Source organism: Epinephelus lanceolatus, chromosome 18, assembly GCF_041903045.1.
Source record: "Epinephelus lanceolatus isolate andai-2023 chromosome 18, ASM4190304v1, whole genome shotgun sequence".
NCBI classification, from domain to species: Eukaryota; Metazoa; Chordata; class Actinopteri; order Perciformes; family Serranidae; genus Epinephelus; species Epinephelus lanceolatus.
Genome location: NC_135751.1, coordinates 7,917,435 through 7,935,036, shown reverse-complemented (window position 1 = coordinate 7,935,036; position 17,602 = coordinate 7,917,435). Strand labels below are relative to the sequence as shown.

General features: G+C 40.3%; 1 protein-coding gene across 2 annotated transcripts in view; it reads left to right on the top strand.

Annotated features, from left to right (window-relative positions):
• Nucleotides 1–16,898, top strand: part of LOC117268793 (NACHT, LRR and PYD domains-containing protein 3-like) — a 28,196-nt gene extending 11,298 nt beyond the window's left edge. Inside the window, exons 5-11 of one of the 2 annotated variants that reach the window (XM_033645488.2) lie at nt 793–966; nt 3,401–3,580; nt 3,990–4,142; nt 5,710–5,883; nt 5,993–6,166; nt 7,738–7,784; nt 13,330–16,898. In XM_033645488.2, the coding sequence (XP_033501379.1) occupies nt 793–966; nt 3,401–3,580; nt 3,990–4,142; nt 5,710–5,883; nt 5,993–6,166; nt 7,738–7,784; nt 13,330–13,859 (1,432 nt within the window). In that variant the 3' untranslated portion in view covers nt 13,860–16,898. Of the gene's footprint in view, nt 1–792; nt 967–3,400; nt 3,581–3,989; nt 4,143–5,709; nt 5,884–5,992; nt 6,167–7,737; nt 7,785–13,329 lie in introns of those variants that run through there. The other variant, XR_013487993.1, reaches the window with a different exon arrangement.
• Nucleotides 16,899–17,602: the final 704 nt, after the last annotated feature.

The following is a 17,602-nucleotide window of genomic DNA, read 5'->3' as shown; positions in this document are numbered from 1 at the left end:
TTACGCTTGTAAGATGCATTGTGTTTTGTCAAAATAAACTTACGTTTTCACAGCAAATGTACACTTTCTGCTCATTACATGCATACTGTCTTTTCAAAATAAACTTACAGCATGGGTAAAACACTTCATTTAGAAAAAAACATAGTTTGGCTTAAAATTCACACGGGACAGGAACAGCACGCTCCTGGGTAAAAGTCCAGAGTTTGTTTGACCCACCCACCTCACCTCCTGCCTGCCCTGTGCGGACTTTCTTGCTCTTTATATTACTGTATTTGGTGGCAGAGTTATAATCTGCCACCAACCGAAGCGTACCATTCCGCTGTGAAGGGTATCTCTCTGCGTTTGTGTCTGATGTTAATGTCTACTGACAAAGTAGTGGTATTTGATGACTTGGGTTGTTGCTTACTGCCTGTAAAACTGACGTGCCCAGTGCGTATTATACCACTGCAAAAGGTGTCTCTCTGCGGTGGTGTCTGACACCAAAATCACTGACAAAGCGACAGTATTTGACGGGTTGGGAATGAGTTAGCTGGCAGCTCTGGGCATCAAATATTGCCACAGATGGGTTTAGTCTGAAATAATCTCATGCTTAAGGCCATAACAAAGCATTGATATCTGAAGACCTGGGAATGACAGTCAGCTGTGTCATGATATGCCTGGTTGTCTGAAATTAACATTTTGTGCAAATCTGAATTAAGCTACCTTCTAGGTGAAATAACACCTTCCTTGATATAATATGTGCTGTTAAAACAAAATAACTTTCCTATCCCACTCTGTCTCATTCTAAATCAGACTGAACCAATGTGAGCTCTCACACCTTTCTTGTAAAGCTCTGGCCTCAGTTCTCAGCTCGCAGTCCTCAAATCTGAGAGAGATGGACCTGAGTAACAACAACCTGCAGGATGCAGGAGTGAAACTGCTCTCTATTGGACTGCAGAGCCCACACTGTAGACTGGAAAACCTAAGGTCAGTATAGGAGAACATTTTGCAAAATGTAATAATTATAGCAAAGCTTAATCTACACAGTACTTCTTGAGTTTTTTAAGATTCCAGTTTTAATAAATATTTAATTGGCTAATTGACCCCATACTGTTTGATGTAAAATTGAATCTCTAACAATGCATATCAAAGCAAAAGAGATTGATTGCAATAAAGACTAAAAGAAAATAAGGTTCAAAGTTAAGAAGAAAATATCACCCCATTTCCAAAAAAGTTGGAACACTGTGTAAAACGTAAACAAAAACAGAATGCAATGATTTGCTAATCCTTTCTGACCAATATTCAATTGAATCCAGTACGAAGACATAATATGTAATGTTAAAATTGATGAACTTGAATGTTTTTTGTAAATATACACTCGTTCTGAATTTAATACCTGCAGCATGGTCCAAAAAAAGTTGGGATAGGAGCATGTTTCCCACTGTGTTACATAAAGTTTCCTTTTAACAACACTGAAGTGTATTTCAGTGCCCTCAGTTCCCAAATAAATTGTTGGAGTTTTGAAAGTGAAATTCTTTCCCATTGTATCTCGATATACGACTACAATTGCTCACCAGTACAGGGTCTCTGTTGCTGTTACACATTTTCAATGGGAGACAGCTCTGGACTGCAGGCAGGCCAGTCTTGACATTGTGGCCAGCTTTTTAAATTTGTGCTGGTAACAATTTGGATGGTCCTTTTCAATTTCAGCCCAGAGGACACGCCGTCTATGATTTCCAAAAGCAATTTGAAATGTGGATTCGTCAGGCTACAGCACACTTTTCCAATCGGATGTGCTCAGGGCCAGAAAAGTCATATGTGTTTCTGGATGTTACTGTAAAATGGCTTTGCATGGTAGAGCCTTAACTCCTATTTGCAGATGCAGCAAAGAACTGTCTTTAACAGCCATGGTTTTCAAAAGTGTTCCTGAGCCCATGCAGTAATATCCTTTATGCAGTCATGTTGGTGTTTAATTCAATGCTGTCTGATAGGGCTGCACGATATATCGTTTGAACATCGCCATCATGGTGTGCGCATGTGCGATAGTCACATCGCAGGATGTGCAATCTTTTCTCTTTTTGCTTCAGAAAAGCAGCTCTGAAGAGAGCACTGAAAATGAGCGACATGCAAGAGGGAGAAACAGTAAAGGTGGATTTATGCCGGGTACACACTACACGACTTTTCTGCCCATTCTAAAAGTCACTATGTCACATTACACGATTGTGGAGTCATAAAATCCTCATTACTACTACACACTACACAGTGGCACACACCAATTATCCCTGGTCGTCTTTCATGACGTGTGTTGTGTTGTCATTGGGTTATTCTTGTCCTATTTGTATTACTTTTACTATTATTTGAGTCACTGTGTCTGTTCATGTGCCAGCTGAAATGTTGTAGTCACCTAATAAGCGCCAGCAGATGGCAGGAGCTACATTTGAAGTACCGTACGCAAATATACAAGGCACTGAATCCTCCACAACAAGTTCCTACAAATGTTTCACAATAAAAGCCTATTTAGAAAATGGAGGGAATCTCTCAGATGAGATTATAAGGGGCTTTTAATCTGAAAAAAATTCATGGAAGTGTTGAATTTGAAATGAAGACGTGATGCATTAACTTCATCAAGGCAACGGGAACGGATAAAAAGTAAAAAATATAAAGATACAGAGGGATTAATAAATAACGGCCCTTTTATAATGTAGTCTGTTTCAAATGAAGCTGGTAGCCTCTGCAGCTGTGGTGAGTAAAAGCCCCGCCACTATTTTTTAATTTTCTTACTTTAAGTCATCTGGTGAAAATTCTTGTATTTTTTAATATCGCAATATATATTGAAAAAAAAATTTAAAAAATCGCAATGTCAGTTTTTTTTCCAATATCGTGCAGCCCTACTGTCTGAGGGGTCAAACGTCACAGGGATTTAATGTTGGTTTTCAGCCTTACCCGGAGATTTCTTTGGATTCTCTGAATCTTTTGATGATATTATTGATTGTAGATGTTGAAATCCCTAAATTCCTTGCAATTGTGCTTTGAGAAATGTTGTCTTTAACTGTTAGACTATTTTATGAGTGGTGACGCTCATACCATCCTTGCCTGTGTAGGACAGCTTTTTGAGGATGCCCCTTTCACACCCAGTCATGATACTATCACCTGTTACCAAAGCTGTTTACCTGTAGAGTATTCCAGGTGCTCCAAACAATTTCGGAGCATGTTGCAGGCATTAAATTCAGAATGATTGTAAGTTTATCAGTTTGAACATTTAATATCTTGTCTCTGTACCGTATTCAATTGAGTATAGGTCAAAAAGGTCAAATTATTGCATTCTGTTTCTATTTACGTCTTACACAACATACCAGTTTTGGGGGGGAATTGGGGTTGTAGACAAGTACAGTACAAATGAATGATACACTGCCACATGCAGGTTGTCAAGATGTGAGGTCATAGAGGAAGGCTACGTGTCTTTGGCCTTATCCCTGAGCTGCAACTGCTCCCATCTGAAAAAGCTGGATCCGAGCTACGATGAAGAAAGACCAAGAAAACTAAGAAAGAATCCACTGTCTCTGAAAAAGAGAATCGGGCTACGTCGACTTTCATATCCATCGTACAGTATCTTTTTATTTATTTATCATTGACTTACTCAAATTTTAACTTTAGTGTCTTTGAATATTTGTGATTCATTGGTATTTGACAAAAACTGTTACAATATAGAGTGATTATAAAATGATGAACACTTTACACCAGGGATGACAGTCAGTACAGCACTGTGAGTTTCATTATGTCTTTTGAATTTATTTAATTGCAAAGGATGTACTTTCTTTAGGCCTATATATTTATTAACCCACATACTATGATCTTACCATTACAGTGTGATAATAAAACTATTGTACAACAATTCACAGCAACTCACATATTACATGTTACATATTTATTGCTGTAGGCTACATAGTATTAAATTATTATTTATAATACATATTGACTATCTTTTAATTTCTATTTTTTCTTTGACCAAGATACGCTGAGCTAACAGGGCCATGCTGTCACAATGTGGGACAATACTGCAGCCTGAGAGAGCTGGACCTGAGTAACAACAACATGAACTTTAAAGGACTAATGCTGCTTTCTCCAGGACTGGAGAATCCACACTGTAGACTGGAAACTCTCAGGTCTGTTCACGGTTCTTTCACTTGAGCCAGTCATATGGTTCTGTATTTCTTTTTTTGTTACAGACAGGCGTGTGATTAGCAAAGGACAAAAACGCAGAAAAATATCACAGGCCTAAGCTAATTTGGGGTCGCGCCAAGGTTCAACTAATGGTGTTTGTAAATAACTTGTGCTCTGCCCATATGATGTTCACGTAACTTAGAACTCATATAGGTATTTACACACCTTGTTTTTTCTGTTTAAATCAGAGAGGATGTTGTGCTACTGCTTCCCTTTTTTTGACAAAATCTTGGTATATCCACGACTAACTTTTGGACTTTGTGATTGACTTCCACGAATATCCCTCTCTGATTGGTCTTGTGTTGTGTGTCTGCTGACATAAGATACAAAATTATAACACTTCCTTTTTTTTAAGTGACAATTCACTACTCAAAATTTTTATTTTTACTTAGGGCTAAAGAAAAATATCCCAAATGCCCAGGCCTGGTCTGGCACTATAAACACCCACCACCACCCCCTCACCCTCCAAAAAATATATATTTCTTTTACAGATTTACATGATCCATGTAGGTCACATTTTCAGGTAGAAAAATCTGGAATTCTAGATTAAGGCCCTGATCACACAGAAAGTGTTTTGCAGGTTGCCCAAACGCAAGGCGCACCGCACTGCCTTTTTAGAATTTAAAAAAAAAATTAAATACCACTAGGAAAAATTCACTTGCGGTGCTTTTTTGTTGGCACATCACCTCCGTACCCTAACCTTTCCCTGTCATCAATCTACCATTTATTTTTTCAATGTTATTTATTTCACAGTACTAGCTAGTCACTAAAATGGACAGGTGGAGAGTACTTGCTGTAGCTCTGGTTGAGGGTGGGAGGCTGTTTGTAAATAGTTTGTTGGGCACAGGGAAACGAGGATCTGTGTGGAAACATGAAACCCTAGAAAAGAGGGTGGATCATGGGGAATGCCATCAATTGGTCCAGGAGCTTCACCCCAAGATGGCTGTTTCAAGTACTGCACTTCTATGCTTCCACACCTGCTGTTTTCTATTGAGATCATGGTAACTATGGTTTGTAAAGTTGTAGCTCTGGGTATCCAGCAACTGCTACCACCAGTTTCTCCTCCATTGTTTGCGAACTGTAAACTTGTTGTCGTGACCCACACAGATGGCCTGCCCCTCAAATCATGTGATTGGACAATGGGAAAAAAAGCAGAGATTATGTTGGGTGCTTTTCTGCTCTGAGTTGAAGTTTTTTCAACTGAAGTCCAGAGCGCCAAAAATGCCAGGCACCTAGAGTGCAGAAATGCGAGGCACTTAGCAATGCAAAAACAGCAAGCAAAAAGTTTAATTCTCATTAAAAAAAAAAAAAAATCCAAAAATCCGCCTCCAGCTGCTAAAATGCTTTCTATGTGATCAGGGCCTAAATTGGGAAAATCACATCCCTGTATATAACATCTGTCATGGTGTATAAGAAAATTGCTAAAATGTCTGTACCTATCCTAAATATTATTATGTTAAAGCTCATCAATCTGAAACAAAAAAATTGTCTCCACTAAATCTTCTTCAGTCTCAGTGGGTGTAACCTGTCGATGTACAACTGTGTAGATCTGGCCTCAGCTCTAAGCTCCCATTTCTCCAGTTTGAGAAAACTGGATCTGAGTAACAATGACCTGCAGGATTCAGGAGTGAACTGGCTCTCTGGTGGGCTGGAAAGTCCACATTGTAAACTGGAAACACTTAGGTTAGTAACCCTGAACTTTTGCTTTTACATAGAGATATCCAAACCTTATTTCCAGCATGCCAGCATAAACGTGGTCAGTGGAGGACTGAGCATGTACTCTGACTCTTAGGTTGTCAGGTTGCATGGTCACAGCGGACGGATGTGGTTCTTTGGCCTCAGCTCTGAGCTCCAACCCATCCCATCTGAGAGAGCTGGACCTGAGCTACAATCATCCAGGAGAGTCAGGAGTGAAGCTGCTCTCTGCTGGACTTGAGGATCCACAGTGGAGACTGGAGACTCTCAGGTATGAACAGTTTATTAGCTGATTGCCTCTTATGCAGAGCTGCCACTTACAGATGCAGTTCACTGACTCAACAACTACCGGAGCTCCACAGGGACATTTTAGACCCTGCTAATTTAATGTTAGTTAGATATTTGTCAAAATATAAAGCAGCATTTGCAAGATTGAAGGCAAATCACTTTTTGAAAAGAACTGCAGGTGGCAGTGAGCGACCAAGATTAGCCACTTGAACGAACCATAAAGCAGTGGTTCCCAACTGATCCAGCCACGGGGGACAAGTTCTCTCCTTAGTCATTAGTGCAAGGTCCACGTAGTTTAATAATCAGCACTATACTTGCAACCCCCTTTTGAACCTTGACCCACCAGTTGGGAACCACTGCCATAACAGTCTATGGGAGTCTAACTAAGCTTACTGCTACTTTGTTAACATTTGTCCAATTGAATTATCCCAATCCTAATGAGTTCGCAGAAGCTCAGATCCAGGCTCCATTAAGAGGACACAGCAGCTCAAATCTGTATCTGGTCTGGAAACATTTTATACAACTGGAGTCTTTTATAGTGTTACATTATTTGCTGAATTTATGAATTTTCATGGTTAAAAAGTCCTAATACCTGTTGCATTTTTTAAAAGGCTGCTGAGCAGTTTGACACGTTTTTTATTTTGAACATAAAAACAAAAACAAAGTGCAAAGTGATCCTACTTAAGAAAACTCTGTGTGAAAGACAATTGTATCTGTTACTAGGTCTTCACCAGGGTCCATGTCATTGGTTCGACAGCCCATTGGTTCGACATCCCATTAGTCTGACTGTCCGCGGTGCTGAACAGCTCGCGGCGGGCGTATGGTGCGCCGCGACCGGCTTGAGGCGGAGCAGGCTCACGGCTTATGAGTTTGTCACTTTCTTTTTCATTTTAATCCACACCATGATCTTTTCCTAACCCTAACCAAGTGGTTTTTGTGCCTAAACCTAACCAGACCTTAACCACAGGGCATCATGATGATTTCAGAACGGACTTTGGAACAAAGAGTTTAATATGGTCGGAACAATGGGATGTCGAACCAATGGGCAGTTCCCCTTCACCATAGGTTTGAGCTATTGAACAGTCTGCATGATGTAAATTTTGTCATTTACCCTTGACCAGTGGCGTTTTTAGGTGGAAAAAAAATAGTGGGGCATCAACTACTTTGGACAGATGTAAAACCAGAAAATTACAATGTGCTATACAATGCACTATTTACACAGATAATCCCACCAAGAAAATACCTGTTGGCCACAAGTGGTCATACTTCTCAGTGCCCCTGTATGTGCTGGCAGTTTGCTATCTTTCAGCTCATCCAGCCCCAAATGAGCTATCACTTCTGTCTATGTGAACTGTCTATGGACTGTACACATGGAAGAATGTGTGAACATGTCTGTGACAGTCAATTTTGTTCTAACAGAACTGCATATGGTTCCACTTTCTGTCAGTGTCAGTTTTGTAGTACATCTGGTCCAAAAGGATAATCATGCAAGCAAGTCTTCTGCCAAGCACAGGCACAAATTGATCATGATATTCCTCTTTTTTCCTGCTTCAGTGTTGATCATTGTGGAGAGTTGAGGATCTTGCCTGGGCCAAGGAAATGTAAGTACTACTACTCTCACTCTACCCTTCTCTGATTAAGGCGAGCAAAAGTCAGTGTCACCTGTTTCTGATCATATGTTCAAAGCTCCTTTGATGAATGATCCATGATCACTTGTATAGGGTCACAGGAATATTTACTCCATCTGTTTATGTGTGGTGCCATCTCACCCTGATGTCCTCGTTACAAGTTAAATACTGTTGTTTGAACAATCTAGAACTTGAGTGGGTCTTTTTCTACATAAGTAGATCTGTTTTTTGCCTTAGGCTTGTTATTTGCCCTTAACATCAACAGACACCAGTTTTTCCACCTGTTTTTTCAGGGCAATTTGAAAGAATCAGAATCTGGTTTATTGCCAAATAGGTTTTCACACACAAGAAATTTGCTTTGGTGGAGCAAATGATATAGCCTGGCATTGCCAGACCCAATTCGCAAAAAGCAAATGGGTCTGGACACGGAGTGTACATTTCCTCTATTCCCGAGGGGCAGTATCAATGGCTGTCACTCAAAGTGCCCCTTCACGCAATTGGAAAGACGGAAAACCAATCAGAGTAAACGAAACGTGTGACGTAGGCTTGCACAATGCCACTGTAAACAGACCAGCAAGCTGCAGCAGAGATGAGCTGTGATGATGTTTGGGAAAGAGTGTTGCTGCCTTTGCGGATTTCCTCCTCACTGTGGACTCCCAGTTGCATGGCTGTGATTCCAAGCTTGGTCGCTTCTCTGACCTGCTCCTCCATGAGAGCAACTAGCGGAGAAACAACAATAGCCATTGGGTTTTCACTGGGTCCCATCTTCTTCCCAATCAACGGAGCCAGTTGGTAAATTAAACTTTTACCAAACCCTGTAGGACGGACAAAAAACACATCTTTTTTTTCAATAAAAGCTTTCAATGCAGCTGTTTGTTCTGAAAGAAATTGTACATTCCTGTTCGTTCAACACATTTACCATTGCAGTTTCAAAATCAGTAGCCATGTTGGTTGTTCACAAAATGCATTCACTCCGCTCCTTGTCCCTCCTATTCTGATGACGCGCCTGCCCCAAAGTAATAAATGGTTGTGATTGGCCCGGTAAGCTTTAACCGATGCCAGAATGTGCCTTAATGATTGCATGGCCAGACTGATCTGCGGAACGAAATAGAATATGAGCTCGATTAGGATTAGGAGATTAGGATGCTTTCACCAGGCTATTTCTTTGATGCTTTTTTTGGAAATTCTTGATAACAATACAATAACATGTGTACCATGTCAAACAATGTTTGTTTTTTTTCCCTCTGGAGTTTCTCACTCTCCATCTGTACTCTGTCTCTCTTTCTCTACCATTTCATTTTTTCAATAAGTGCATGGACCACACTTTGCTGACACTAAGAAACAGGACTGTTATTGGCTCTTTAATTTATGGGCATAAATCATCATTTTGACTGATATATTTTTACCATGTTTTCAAATATTCTCATATGTTTCTTTGTGGTGAAACTTTAATTTGCAGCTGTTTTTGAAAGGTTCTGTGACAAAGAATAAACCTGCCTTTCGTTAAGCTCTTTAGCCACTTTAGTCATCACTGTTTTTCTTTGGATGACCAACATGTAACCTTAGACAAAATAACAATATTTGGACCAACATATACCAGGCACACTTATATTTTCAGGCTATAGAACTCCTTAGTGCCTGTCCCTTGATTCATTTATCTTACAAAGCATCTAATATTTAAACATGACTGTAATGTTTCAACAACAGACAAACAAATATGATGTTATTATTATTATTAGTTTTTTAAAGAATGTGTAGAGAGTGTAAAGATAACTTTACACTTTTACACTCCTAACTCCCAAGAGATCACCTCCTGGGGTTAGGATTGTAAAGTGTAAAATTCAGTTCAATTCAATTTAATTCAATTCAATTCAATTCAATTCAGTTCAATTTAATTTAATTCAATTCAATTCAATTCAATTCAATTCAATTCAATTCATAAAGCCAATTATCACAAATTACTATGTGCCTCAGATGGTTTTAAAGCACACGACATCCCTCTGTGCTTTGGACCCTCACATCGGATGAGGAAAAACTCCCTCAAAAAAAACCTTTAACAAGGTTGAAAAGGTGGTAGAATCCTCAGGAAGAGCAGCTGAGGAGGGATCCCTCTTCCAGGACGGACAGACGTGCAATAGATGTCGTGCAGAACAGATGGACATAATACATTCAAGTCCCTAAAGTTCATCTTCTGGGGTTAAGACTGATTAATGAGCTCCCATGAGTTTTAAGAGGTGTTAATGTGTGCCTGTGGGACAGAGCCAGAAGCCATACAAGCTCTGAAGAGCCTGTACCACTTCTTGCTCTTCTTTTTGGCAGTTTTTTCCTCTAGCTCTTCAATGCGCGACCTCATGGTGGATTCTGTCTGCTCCATTGCCTGCAGAGTCTCATTCAGGTTCTCTCTGGCCTGAAGGAGAGATGCCCTCTCTTCCTGCCAGATGTTGCGCTGACTCTGCAACTGTCCCTCAACCTTTTTCAGAGCCTCAACAAGGGTACTGTTCTCCTGTTTCTCCTTGTTGAGCTGAGACACATACTTACCTCTGAGATTTTCTGCCTCTGCCAGCAGGGACATTTTCTCCTGCTGCCATTGGAGACAGTCACTCTCCATCTGTTCCCCGGCCTTGTTTAGAGCATCAACAAGGGTGCTGTTCTCCTGCTTCTCCTTGTTGAGCTCAGACATGTAGGTAGCTCTATCTTTTTCTGCCTCTGCCAGCAGGGAGGTTTTGTCCTGCTGCCATTGGAGACAGTCACTCTGCAGCTTCAGGTTGTATCTTAACTTTAGAGCAGCCATGTAGTTCTTGTGTTTCCTCTCAGTCGACTCCAGCTGCGCTGAATGGAGGCTTTGCAATTCCTCCAGCTTTGCAGTGAGGACAGACTTTTCTTCCTGCACTGGCAATGTCTCATGTCCATTTCCTGGTCTGCTTTCTTCAGAGAGAAGGTGAGCTTGTCATTGTCCTCTCTCTGTTTGGCCATCTCAGCCACATGAGAGGCTCTGGATCTCTCCTCCTCAAGCTCGAAGCTGACGCGTTCACTTTTGAGCAGCTCCTCTGCCTTCTTTAAGGCTGCAGCGATCCTCTTGTTCTCTGTTCTCTGTTTCTCCAGTTGTAATTGAAGGGAGGCATGGGATCCCTCCAGAGTCTTTTTGGCCTCTTCCTTCTGCTTTTGCAGAGCTTCCCCCTTCAGAGTCAGTCTCTGCTTAAGCTTTTTGTTTTGAGCCCTCTCAGATGCGAGATTGCGCTCTAGCACTTCTGCTCTGCTCTTGGTCGTCTCAGCGTTGTTCTCAGCTGCTGCTTGCAACTGCTTCGCAAGACTTACCTCCGACCGCATGCACTCCACTTCAGTTTCAAGGGCAGCTTTTGCTCCCTTTACCTCTTCCAATTCAGCCCGCATGTCCGTAATAATGGAAGGCTGCTGCTCCAGATTTTTCTGGGCTTGCTCCCGCTCGACTTTTAGTTGGCTTTCTGATTCCAACTCAATGTTGGTTTGAGCCAATGCAATAAATTGAATATGGTGATGCACCTCCAACTTCTTTGCCTCCAGTTCTCTATCAAGGGCCAATTTCTCACCCTTTATCTGCTCCAGTACAATGTGCAGATGGCAAATTGAGGAGATTAGCATCTGCTGTTCTCTCTGAGCTTCAGACATGTTGCTCTTCAAATGTCTTCTGGCACTCAGCTCCAACTGCTGTGCCTCGAATTGTTTGTGATGGGCATCCTTGGCTCTCCTTACCTGTTCCAGCTGAGCATGCAGGTCTTTGTTGGTGGTGGCCTGCTGCTCCAGATCTTTCTTGGTTTGTCTCAGCTTTGAGCTGATCCTCGCCAACTGCGTTCTGAGGTATTTCATGTCGCTGGTTGGACGCTGGCCTTGTTTGGCCTGAGCCAAATCCAACTGAGCTTTTAGGTCACAGATCTGCCTCTGCAAAAGCCCTGTCTCCTGTTTCCACTCAACATTCTCCTGCTGTTCCTGGAGTCTGTCGAGGAAACTGGCCAGCATGTCCTCTCTGACATTCAGGAGGAGTCTACCCTCAACCGCACTTTGGCTGACCTTGGCCTTATCATCACTCAGTTCACTTTGGAGTTGTTCTTCAAGTGAACTGAGATAAAAATCTACCTGAGGTTCCATGTCTGTAGAATCTGATTCCCTGACTTCAAGGTTGGTATTCAGTAGTTTTCTGAGACTGAGCTTGATTTGGATCGGCTGCTATCACAGTGAAACTCTCTGAACCAAACTTGGGTCTGAGCGAATCATGTCTGGACCAAGATTCAGCCCCTATACACAAATTTTCAGCATCAAAGAAAAAAAGACTTTATGACATCACAAGACACAATGATATCATCAAAGACACGATGACATCATGAAATTCACTTTATGTCTGGTTCACACCAGGTTGTTTTGTGCAAATGCAATGTTTCTGAAGGGGCCCTAAGGTCACCAGATGGCCATTCTCTCACCTGTTGGCACACTCATCCCCAATAGAGATGAGACCAAGGAATGCAGTATCCTTGAAATTAACTGCCAACAATATTGAACATCCAAAATGGTTATTGCTTTTCTGAATGGCTTCAAAACTGGAAAAGAAACTTTCCATCAGTATCCATAAATATTTCCTGGTAAACAACATCGTGTTAAAGTCATCATTGTAAGCATGTGCCCAAGTACAGCTTTACAGTGCTGCTAGCATGGCTGACTGCAAGAAGCATGATGGTTTTGACAGCCTGAAAAAGCAATAATACCCAGGGATGGACTCTCGGTAGTCCTCCACCTGTCTCTTCACAGAAATCAGGGGCAGTATTCACAAAGCTCCCTAGTGCTAAGAGTTGAAATTGTCAGGAGTAGGAAGGTTTTAGGAGATTAAAGAGAATAGAAAAATATTCTGCAAACACTGGATGACAATGAGTAAATGAAATGCTACAGATTAGATCGTGCAGGGATAATACTTGTGGTCAATCTCATTAGGGGCACACACACATTTTCCACCCAACACACTTATTCTGTAATGCCAGAAATAAACTGATCACAACACTGAGATATTTGAAAGACTGTAAAAATGTAACAGTGCAGCAGTGATGACTTAGGTCTGTCTCAACCTTCCATTAATAGAGTGATCACACTAACAATGACAACACTTTCACTTGGCAGTTCATTTCATTTCCACTGAGTGTCCACAACTTGCAGGCTAACAAAAGGGCATGTCTGTGACAACGAATCACATTTATTAAAAGAATGCATCATACCTAGCAACAGGGTCAACCACACCCTCTCACTAAGATAAAAGTTTCCTTCCTTGCTCAAAGTTGCTCTGAGAACTTTCCTAAATCACTCCTAAACTAAGACTAAAAAGATTTAGGCTAAATTAGGAGCTCCGTGAGAGTATTCACAGAATGTTGGTGAATACGGCCCCAGATGTTCAAGATTAAAGGGAAAATGTAATCCTGATCCCCCCACAACTGAAATAACTATTCTCTGTGAATTATGTTGCACTTCAATAAAAACTGTCCGTCTCCTTTCCTCCTGGCAGATGCCTGTGATCTCACACTAGACCCAAACACAGCTAACAAGAAGTTTTTCCTGTCTCAAGGTGACAAACAGGTCACAAACGTAAGAAAGGAGCAGCCATATCCCGATCACCCGGAGAGGTTTCAATACAGGTACCAGGTTCTGTGTACAAATGGTCTAACTGGATGCTGTTACTGGGAGGTAGAGTGGAGAGGACAAGCTTCTGTAGGAGTGACATACAAAGGAATCCAAAGGAAAGGGCGCGAGGATGACTCTCTGCTTGGGTGGAATGACAAGTCCTGGTGCTTCAACTGCAGCAAGAACACTGTTTTGCACAACGGAAAAGGCTCAGACACACTTAAAAATTCCTACCATGGTTCCAACAGAGTAGCAGTGTATCTGGACTGGTCTGCCGGCATTTTGTCCTTCTATAGAGTCGTCTCTGACACACTCATCCACCTCCACACCTTCCACTGCACATTCACTGAACCCCTCTATCCTGCACTGAGGGTTCTTGGCACATATTCATTTGCATTACTGTGCACCTCTTAGTGACTGCATTGAAAATGTTACTAAAGTAAAAGTATGCAAAAAGAAGTAGAAAAACGAAAGTCTAGTCTGCAGGATTTTGTGGATTTCATGAGATTGCAGATTGCAACCAACTAAAACTTCTCCCCTGGGCCAAGTGTGTAGAGAACTATGGTCGCAAACACTAAACTCGTGTACCCGTATCTAGAGCCAGTGTTTGGTTTATCTGTTAACAAGGTGACCAACTCCATGCAAGACACGGAGTCGGCCATCTTGTCTCTATAGCCTCACCCTAGGTAGATATAAACGGCTCATTCTAAGGTAAAGAAAACAAAAAGATTCTTAGTTTAATGTGATAACAAGCTAATAAAAACAAATATTATATACCAATTTCTGCCAATTGATGTCTCTAAATCCTACACACTGAACCTTTAATTGTATTTTCGTTGTGTAAAAAGTCTTGTTCAGTGTTTTTTGTACCAAAAGACCATCTAAGGAGAAGGATATTTAGTTCTTCCAGTAAGTCAATTTTGTCTTAATGGTTTTAAGCCTATTTTTTGCTAGCTAAATTAGCATAAGTATCGGCATTATTGCAGGGAACCATAATGCACTATGCTGACAAAGCTAGCAGCTAGAATTAGGGTTATGTCCACCCTTGTGCAACCACCTAAAACCTCTCCTAAGTAACAGAACTATGATGGCTGACGTGAATAAGTGAATGGTTCTATCTAGAGCCAGTGTTTCGTTTGTGCGTTCTCAGCAACTGTAGAACAACATGTTGAACTCTGTGGAAAAGGACCCGCTCTGTATATAGATATAAACTGCTTATTCTAAGGTACTGAAGACCAGGTTGTTCTCATAAACAGTTTGTATGTTTTCCTACGAAAAGTAATGCACCCAAATTTGTACATATCACACTTATTTTGAAGGCTGAAATCACGTGACCAATGCGCTAATGGGAGTAAACAAGGAAGCAGTCCCTAGCTGTCTTGTAAGGAGCCCATCCACTGTATATAAAGTTGGATGCCATGACAGATCCCCAAAGGCAAAGCTTAAAATCTTGATCACCTCTGGTGGCTGGCTGCAGTACAGGTCATAAAGCCCACCCTCTCCATGTTAGTGGATGGGACATGGGTCAAACTAAAAACTCAAAGTACACATCAAGTACATTTTTCCTAAAAATGGTTTCTTTCATTTAAGGTAGTTTTTATCACGCTGCTGTATGTTCAAATGTTTGTTTTTCTTATAAGTTTGGTTTTAATTAGTTATTTATTGGTATAAAACAGGGATTTTACAACATGAATGACAACTGTGTGAGCCAATTGGTGGGCTCGTATTCAGTGGCGCTGCTTGTGATCGGTCGGATGGGTGCATGGATGAGAAGTTTAATACTGCAGAGATCATTACTGTGCAGACTCTGGCTCCAAATGATGCCACCAGAGCAAGATGGCAGCTGCCACATCTGGGTCATTTTAGCTTCGCCTCTGTATAATGGGGGGTAAGCAGAGACACATCGTCCATCTTTATGCAGTCTATGAAGGAGGCAGGTTGGGTTGGTTGATGGTTCACACAGAGCTGGACTTACTACTTACTTACTTATTATATTACATTTCTACCAATATATCACCCTAAATCCCACACACTGGACCTCTAAATTATGAAAAGTAAAAGTACTAAGCATATAAAAATAATCCCTGTTATGTATTATATCATTAGATCATCCTAATGCAATAATTTGAAAGCAGCATTTTACTGATGTAGCTGGTTGAGGTTAAGCTATTTTTAAATGTTTGTATATAGGATAGCGACAATTGACTATCTGTAATACTGATTGATCTATTAATTATTTTCTTGATTCAGTGTTTGGTCTGTAAATTGTCAATACATAGTGAGAAATGGCATTCCAGTTCACCAGAGCTCAAAGTGACATCTTTAAATTTCTTCTGTCCAACCAAACAGTCCAAATCATTCAGCTTACTGTAATTTTAGAAGGAGAATTTTAGAAGAAAATGCAGTCATTTTTTTTTTACATTCAGGGAGCTAGAACCATTAGATAATTGTAATTTTTGCATGAACTAAATGCAGCCCAATCACCAGAAATAATGTTGCCTTTGTATGTTTTTGCAAACCACAGATATGTTACATTTGCACATTATTGTGTAGCAATTAGGTTGAAACTTGACATTTCAAGAATGCTGTGGTTAACACGTGGTTAGGTTTAGGCACAAAAACCACTAGTTACGAAAAGATCACATTTGGGGGTCACAATCCGGGCAGGGAAAATAGCAATGTCTCAGGAAAAAACAGCCACTTTTTTGGCCTAAAAAAGCTGCTGAAAACACAGCAATGACTTACTAAATCCAACTTTTTTTGTTTGTTGGTCTCAAACAGTGATCTGCAGTGGTATGCAGCGTGGCTCATTTTTGCCACTTCCCAATGACAAAGTCAGCTCCAATACTATCTCACTTTAGAAACACTGAAATGTGTAAGTGTAACATCAGTGGTTTCCAGAAACGTACAATGCTAGTATTGTCTTCTGGTGAAGGAACTGGGGATAGAATGTCTGTAAAATCTGATTCAATTAAATGCTGATTAAACAGAGGTTTTCATCATCGGCCCACATACACAGATTAAGCGCCATAATGTGGATCCATTGTTAACAACATGAAGCTTGTGGTGAAAAACTTGGGAGTATTTAAATTATGATTTTACAGATTTACAGATTTTACAGTTATAAGTTTTACATACATAGTCCCTACATACTTTTGTTGCATGCCTTTTATGCCTGACATCTTATTATGTTTTACATGCTGCACAGATTTCTATTCTATATCTGATTTATTGTTCTCTGCCATGTTGATTTTATTGATTGATTTTGTTTGTTAATATTGTTTAAGGACATTTTTAAGTGTTTATCAGTGTAAAAGATTTGCTTCACCAACTTTTGATATTCATTATCTGTTTATACAGCAGCCTCTGGGTGTACACAGGAGAAGCTGAAACCATATATTTCACATTTTTATATTGTTTATAAATACTCAAATAAATGCCTACATTTTCTAAAATGGAGCAAGTTTGTTCATCCTTTTACCACCACTACTTTTCTACCAATGATAACAATAATAATAATAATAATAATAATAATAATAATAATAATGATAATAATAATGATGATAATGATGATGATGATGATGTTGATGATGATGAGGATTAGTTGCCAAAAAAGAAGTACAGACAGTTGAGCCTTTGGCTTAATGAAATTTACACAATCTCGCCATCTAGTGGCCAAACAAAATAGGTGCAAGTTTAAGGTCAAAGTCTGCACCTTAGCAAAATATGGGCTTAGAAAAAGCTGCAAAATTTGACCTAACCTTTAACTTATGAGTCGAAAAATCAAATAACACAAAATAAAATTACGCAAAGAGATTTAGGTGTGACTCTTCAGGGGTGCAGTGACTCCTCAGTGTTGTTAAGGACTACAAACGTATAGTCGCATGCCCTCCCTCAAGCACTGCCAATAGAAGGCCTCCAAAGATGCTTTTCATGACCGCAAAGAGACACTAAAAGACCAGAAACAGATGCAAATGAACTGTAATTGAAACACATAATGATACAAATGATAAAAAAGTAACACAAATTACTTCAAAGAGTCACAAAACTTAAAAGAGAAACAAAACAATTACAAAGAGACATGAAACAACTCTAAAGCAACACAAAATAATCAAAAGTTACTTCAAAGAGAAACAAAATCATTTCAAAAGAGAAAG